Genomic DNA, 7,566 nt, shown 5'->3' on the forward strand with positions numbered 1-7,566 from the left:
TCTTGTGGAGCCTGTGGGCTGAAGGGAACGCAGGGTCTTGTCCTTGGGAGCCCTTGTCTGAGGGACAGACAAAGTTGTCACATTTGGGAGGCCCTTGGCCTGAGGGGAGGTGCAGTCCCGCCATTGGGAAGCGGGAAAGAAGGGATGAATGGGGGAGTCCCAGTGTGAGGGGGCAGCCCGGGCCTCCATGACTCTTGTCTGAGGAGATAGGTGGTCCCACCCTGGGGACCAGCCTGACAGATGACCCAGCCTGAGACTGCAGGTGGGTTGGGGAGCTGTCTCCCATCCTGCTGTTGGGTGGGGGGATCATCACAGAGGGTGCCAGCTGGGGGTGACATTGGGGCTGACTTCCTGGAGAGGCTGCCTCTGAGTACAAATGTGGCGAGGGCCGGGGCAGTGGGCGGAGTTGTGGCAAGGAGACAGGGCACAGCTCCCAAGCTTGCGTGTGTGCGTGTGTCTGTTAGGGGACAGTTGGGCTAGAGCCATTGCAGAGCAAAGAGACCTGACCATGACCTCATTCAGGAAAACATCCTGGGAGTGCAGGACTTGATGGTGAACTTGCACTTTCTCACTCACTGTCCCTTTGGTCCCCATGCAAACCCTGCAGGGTGAGTAATTCCCATCCTACTGATGAGGACAAGGAGGCAAAGTGACTTGCTCAAAGTCACAGAGCTAGTAAAGGATGGGGCTTGGGACCCCCCACTCCAGGCCTCCTGGGAGTCCAATCCTTCATGTGAAAGAAAGGTGTAGAGTGGAATTGTGGGGTCTGGGCAGACCCTGTGGCAGGTGTTTGATGACCACAGGGCATGGGCACACGTGTCCCTGACTATGCACCTGACTCCAATACTCTGCTGTCCAGCCGGGTTAGGGTTTCTGTCCCCAAGTTTGCACAAGAAAACTGTGGCTCAGGGAGGAGAGGCAACTTGCCAGAAGTGCAGGTTGAGCCACCTGTGCTGCCAGGACCACGCTGGGGCACCACCCTCCCTGGGCTGCTTTGCAGAGTTGGAAGTCCACCTGGGTCCGCTGCAGGGTGTGGGCTGTCCGCTCGGGTAGTTCATGAGCACGTGCTCCGTGACAGGTGTCTCCGCACACTCATTGCTGCTGTCGTCCTCACCGCCCTCCAGGAACCCTCACTGGACTCATTTCATGGCAGAGTGAGGCGCAGGCAGGTTAAGTGATGCGCCCAAGAACAAAGAAACTAATCAGTGAGCACGTTGGCTGTCTTACATCAGATTGCTTCCCTCTGCTCCCTGGTGGGGGTCATGTGGGCGTGAGGCCTGCGTGTCCACTTATCCATGGTGGGGAGGGAGACTCCTGCAGTGGGTGGCCTTGGGAGCCTTCCAGATCAGCCCCCCAGCACTAGGATTTGAGATTCTGTAATAAGGTCTTTCTCTTAAGCTCATCCGTGAAGTCCCCTCTTTTGTTTGAGGTTGATCCTGAAAAATGCAAACAAAGGATCCAAAGGGTCCTTGGGGACCATCTTGTGTAAAGCCTTGATTTTAGAGGATTCTGACGTCCTGAGGGAGGGCAGCTCATGCTGAGTCACCCCGATTTCCGTACATCCTGGCTCATGATTATTTGTGAAGTATTAACCCAGGAGCCCACAGTGACAATGTACTGACACGTCCTGAGCACACACCACATTGTGCTTGACCTTCACAATGACTCTTTAAAAAAGACAGTGTAATTATCGTCCCTGTTTTATGGATGAGGAAACTGAGGCACAGAGTGGATAACATTGCCTAAGACCACACAGGTGGTCACGGCAGGGCTGAGCCTGGACCCCAGGCAGCCAGGTGCAGGAGCCTGAGTTCTGTGACTGCCAAGTCCTGGCCTTCCTGGTGTGCTGACTGGGGACTCTGGGCACAGGGAGGGACAGTGGCTTTCCCACAGAGACAGAAGCTGAGGATGGATATGATGCTCACTGAGAGGATGACCACACTGTCTGCATAGTCCTCCATTTCCGACAAGCTGACCATCCTGACAAAGATCATCTCAGGGGTGAGCAGGCCTGAGGGGTCGGTGCCTCAACCAGGGTTGTCACTGGCTCTTTAGTCTCCAGGACTTTGGACAGGGAGCTGGAGAGGGAAGAGAGAGAGGGGACTAAGGTGGGTCTTGTTCCAGGGGAGGGAGGGATTCTGGAGTGGGAGGGTGCGGGGCTCTAGCATCTACTAATCCGTGGAGGGCCTCCCAGAGCCCTCAGCAGCCTTAGAGAGTCAAGCTCCTTGACCACACTGGGTCATCTCTGAAGACCTGATGTGAAAAAGCTTCTGTTTTTTCATTTCTGATCTGGAATCTTCTGATTACCTTGGTAATGGGATGAGACATTATGAGAAAGGTGAGCTGGGGAGAGCCCTCCCCTTCCTCCTCAGCAGAGAGGGCAGCCCTGGGTTCTAAGGATCCGAGTCAGCCTCCCTCCTCACGGGGTGGATACCCACTCGCAGGACCTCAGACAGGGACAGGGCTCACTCCTAGAACCTGGGAAGCCGGGACCCTGTGCTGTGGCGCAGAGAAGGAATAGGAGTCCCTCTGGATCCAGACTTTTGACTTGCATCAGAGGACCTGTGGAAGGTGCGTGGGCTCTGGCTGATTCCAAGTGAGAGGAGTGTCTAGTATTGGCCAAGGCAGAATGTCCCCTTCAAAAAATAGGGAAGGGACTCTGGGTGTGCTGGATCTGACCCAGAGGACTGCATGACTAGTCAGGGCTCATGCCACAGTTTAAGGACTAACATTGATACCCACTTCTCCCCCGGTTTGGCTCTTTGGGGACCCCAAAGTGCACAAGGAAGATGAGGGAGCCAGGAGAGCCCTGAGTGGTCTGATGCGTTAGGATGAACCTCCTCCCAACGGCTATAAAGTTCCATGATGTACAGGCCCTGAGTGACTGAGAGGCCACTGGGGCAATTCCTGGACTGTGCAACCAGGATGCATAGAAGCCTATTTCTCCTTCCTTTTCCCGAGGCTGAGTGCACGACCAGTGGCTTTCATCCAGGCTGTCACCTCCCGAGATGCCACATCCAAGACACCAAGAGGTGCATATGTCACCTCAGGGCACGAACTACTCGGACCTCATGGTCTCATAGCCATTCCAAGGAGAGCTGGGACTAGACATTGCCTCATGGCCTCTGGACCCCTCTACCACTTTTGGCTCATCATCAATCCCAGCTGTGCTCTCTCCACCCCCCCAGCACCAGTCACCCCAGCCTGGTGTCTCAACCAGAGCACTGCAAAGGGAGTCATTTGGGGTCAAATCAGAGGAGACGTGGTGGAGACTGTGGGATCAAAGGGGAGGAGGTTGCTGTGTCTGGTTGGAGGTCAGGGAAGTCTTCACGGGGTGGAAGGGCATCCCAAGCAGAGGGATCAGGTGCAGAGATGGGGGAAGAGCAGGAGTCTCAGAGGAGTCTGAGTGGTTGGAGTGTGTGTGGCAGCCTGGCGCCTGGGGTGTGCAGGGCTGGGGGTGAGGAAATGGGGAGCACCAAGATCCAGGCCCTGAGGCCAGGCCAGGATGGTGTGGGCTCCTGAAGGCAGAAGGTGAAGTGGCCAAATTGGCGGTTTGAAGGAGCCCATGGACAATGGTGTGGAGGGTGGACTGTGGTCTGAGGAGAGCCTGGAACCTAGAAAAGGTGGAGTCTGGAGGCTGTGTCAGCAATCCAGAGAAGACGGTGGTGGAACCCCAGGGCAGGGGTGGTGGGGGAGGTCAGAGGGTGTGTCCCCAGGAGGAAGTAGGAGCAGGCGGGTGCTCCCCAGGCTTTCAGCTCAGGGCTCGTGCAGCAGCACCCAGCAAAACATCAGGCCTGGGGGCCCAGAGGGGAGAAACACAGGGATTCATGGGGGTCTTGAACCCACAGACACAGACCAGATGATTTCCGATCACAACACCGGTGTCCCCAGGGAGACGCGAGGACTGGGAAGAGAAGCAGCCTGGGATGCATCTCTGCAGCCCTCCTCATTAAGAGGAGTGCCCTTGGAGGAGACTAAGAAGGAGCCACCAGGGAGGCAGGAGGGAAAGCAGGAGAGTGGCATCAGGGGAGAATGGGGCAGGGGGCAGTTTAAGGAGGAGAGAGTCCCCAGAGCCTGCATAGATAAGGACAAGGCTTGAGTGGCCACTGGAGGGAAGACCAGCCTGTGGTGGTCTTGAGTGTGAGAGAGAGTGAAGAAGTGGGTCCACGAGTGTAGATGACCTTCCTCAGGCAGGGTTGAGGAGGAACCAGGCCAACAAACCACGTCTGGTGGTGGCTGGGGACATTTTTAGACTAAGAAACTCAGTGGAGTAGAGTCCAGGAGAGAGGACAGGTGGAGCCGAGACCTTGAACTAGCTGAGGAGTGGGTCCAGAGAACAGGATGGTGCGGCCTTGAAGGTCTCACTTGGGACTGGCTGGGTGGGTAAGGCTCTAGATGATGAGTGGTTACTGTTATTCATTCATCAAACCATAACTGAGTGCCTGCTGGGTGCCAAGCAGTGCCTACAGGTGGAGATTTAGTGGTGAATACATTATATTACCCTAATTCCTGAGAAGGCCCGGGGGTGGGGATGGCAAAACATGTAGAATAGGCTCCTGTCTCCCTTCCTCTCGTGGAGGACTCAACCTTCTTAAGCAACCCTGGCTATGACACTCCCCAGTGGGGCCCAGGAAAGGCCAGGACATTGTCAGGGAGATGGAGAAAGCATTTCTTCACTTGCACTAAGGTAGACCTCGCCCACTGTCCAGCAAGCCCCATGAGGCAAGAGCAGGGGCTGAGGGAAACCCAGGCCACATCCTGTAGGGGGCCAGTGATGGGGCAGGTCAGGAAGGCTCCTGGTTGGGCCTTTGCATCAGCCCCAGGCTGGGTAAAAGGAGGGTCCTGCAGGCTGTGAGGAGGCAGACTTGGGGACCATGGAGACCCAGAGGGACAGCTGTTCCCTGGGGCAGTGCTCACTGTGGCTACTGCTGCTGGGCCTGGTGATCCCTGCGGCCACCGCTCAGGCCCTCAGCTACGAGGAGGCCGTGCTCCGTGCTGTGGATGGCCTCAACCAGCGGTCCTCAGACGATAATCTCTACCGTCTCCTGGAGCTGGACCCGCAGCCCAAGGGAGTGAGTCTGGGGCGGGCGGTGGAGAGAGAGGCTCTGCTCTGGTCAGGCCTGGCCACACTGTCACTCCCTTTGCTCATGCTGTCCCTCCGGTCAGGAAGGCACTTCTCCCTTTAAGTGTGGTCCCACATCTCCCAGGAAACCTTCCCAGAGCTGTGTCCCCTCTCAGCATGAGAGCTTCCTGCCTTAATTTTTTTTTTTTTTGTGAGGAAGATCAGCCCTGAGCTAACATCGTGCTAATCCTCCTCTTTTTGCTGAGGAAGACGGGCTCTGAGCTAACATCTACTGCCAATCCTCCTCCTTTTTTTTCCCCAAAGCCCCAGTAGATAGTTGTATGTCATAGTTGCACCTCCTTCTAGTTGCTGTACGTGGGACGGGGCCTCGGCATGGCCGGAGAAGCGGCGCGCTGGTGCGCGCCCGGGATCCGAACCCGGACCGCCAGTAGCAGAGCACGTGCACTTAACCGCTAAGCCACCGGGCCGGCTCAAGAGCTTCCTGCCTTAGATCTCCACTGTGGGAAGAGGTGTCCCCTCTACAGCCCCATTCAGGCTCCAGGGACCTCTGGGAGCTCAAGGGACAACAGTGGGGTCATTGGCTTGGGTTGTGACTTGTCTCTTTTATGTCTCCTCTGCACTCTGTTGTCTCCCTCACAGGGAAGGGCTCTGCTCAGCCTTGAGGTTCCAGTGGCACCGTCTTTTCCTCCAGGAAGCCCCCGATTTCCCTCAGCCCCGTCAGATGGGGAGGTGCTCCTCACCAGAGCTTGTCTGAGGTCCACTCCTGCTCTGTGTGCTTGCTGAGGGCAGGAATGGGCCCTGTCTCCTCCCCTCTGTCCCCAGCACCAAACCCAGTGCCACACACACAGTAGGGGCTGTGGAAGGGCTGCACTTTTGGTGAGGGAGGGCAGGGAGACAGATCAGAGAAGGCAAGTATGAGCCTGAGCTCAACTACCCACTTTCTCCCCTGACCAGGACGAGAATCCAGACACCCCAATGCCTGTGAGCTTCACGGTGAAAGAGACTGTGTGCCCTAGGTCGACACAGCAGCCACTGGAGCTGTGTCCCTTCAAGGAGAATGGGGTGAGTTTGGAGGCTGGGGCTAGGGGTGCTGGTGGATGCCTCCCAAGTTGCTGAAGAAGATGCCTCTGGGAAACATTTCCAGCCACTGAGGTGAGGCTGGGAGGTTATGGCACGGGGGTTCCAGTTTGACCTGGAGTCTCCCCTCCACAGCTGGTTAAACAGTGTGTGGGGACAGTCATCCTGGACCCAGTCAAGGAGTACTTCGACATCAGCTGTGATGAGGTGAGTGGCCCATTCTGGGTTGCAACAACACATGGGGAGGTGGTGTGTGGAACTTCCTATGGACCAATTAACCACTGTCCCATCCAGGGCAGAGAAAGCCCCTGGTACCCTGGGATCCTCCCTCAACCTGAGCCCCAGGTCTCAGGACTGACTCTGCAATACCTTAGAATAGTCGTTCCCAAAATATAGTCCTCACCTCGGAGCTTGCCAGAAATGCAGATTATCAGGTCCCACCAGACCTACTGAACCAGACTCTGGAGTGGGGCACCAGAATTTGTATTTTAGGAAGCCCCCAGGGATTCTGACTCCTGCTGAAGGTTGAGAGCCACTGATGTAGAGTAATGAGCTTTCAGCCCACGCTCCTGTCCCAGCTTTGCTGGATGGGCTGTGTGACCCTGGCAAGCCACTTCCCATCTCCAGGCCTCAGTTTCCTCACCTGTTTGTGGGTGTAATGATTCAACCACATGCTCGTAAGGTCATAGCCAGAGGGTGAACTGGGCCCCAAGTTTCCTGTGGTGTCCCTGGAAGGGAGGTGTCTGAGTGAGGAGAGGTCTTGTCTTGAGTCTGGGTCCAGCCCCCACAAGATTCCTGTTTCCTCCTGGTTCACAGCCCCAGCGTGTCAAGAGATCTGGCCATTTTATTCATACCCTGGGAATTATCATTGGTCTTCCTCGACATCAGCTCCTTATAGCATAATAGGATCTGCTTGGTCCTGGCTCAGGCTTCCCGACTCTGAGAAATAAATTCTTGTGAAAGCAGCTTCCTCCAGGCTTCATTTTCACTTGTCTTGCCTTCTCCCACTTACCATGACCAACTGAGGCCTTAACTCTGGGAGGCCCCGTGTGTGTGTGTGTGTGTGTGTGTGTGTGTGTTAATGGGTGTGCACAAAACACAGAGGTGGGTGGGGGCAGCTGTTCCATCAGGGCGGAATGGGGTGAGACAGCAGGGCCAAGAGTCTAGGACAGCGTCTCCATTCTCAGGGTCCCTCTCCATGCCCTTCACACACCTCCCGCCCTCCACTTGAACACCCAGAGGGACCTGAGATCCACTGTGTGTGCAGCGGTAGTGGGGATGCTGCGGAGTTGGTCCTGCTCATGGGGAGGTGACAGTCAAGGGTGCAGCCAGGCATTTTGTTAAACACTCACACACATGCCGGCCAGTCTCATGGCGGACTGGGTTCTAAGTTCAGCCTGCTGGTA

At 56.3% G+C, this 7,566-nt stretch overlaps 1 protein-coding gene across 1 annotated transcript; it reads left to right on the forward strand.

Annotated features, from left to right (window-relative positions):
* The first annotated feature begins 4,874 nt into the window (after positions 1-4,874).
* Positions 4,875-7,063, forward strand: LOC101389167 (protegrin-2). Its single transcript, XM_004419642.3, has 4 exons — positions 4,875-5,072; positions 6,038-6,145; positions 6,296-6,367; positions 6,977-7,063. Exons 1-4 carry the CDS (start codon positions 4,875-4,877, stop codon positions 7,061-7,063), a joined length of 465 nt encoding a protein of 154 aa, XP_004419699.1.
* The last annotated feature ends 503 nt before the right edge of the window (positions 7,064-7,566 follow it).

The sequence above is a fragment of the Ceratotherium simum genome, chromosome 5 (genome assembly GCF_057802395.1).
Source record: "Ceratotherium simum simum isolate JZ-2026a chromosome 5, ASM5780239v1, whole genome shotgun sequence".
In the NCBI taxonomy this organism is placed as follows: Eukaryota; Metazoa; Chordata; class Mammalia; order Perissodactyla; family Rhinocerotidae; genus Ceratotherium; species Ceratotherium simum.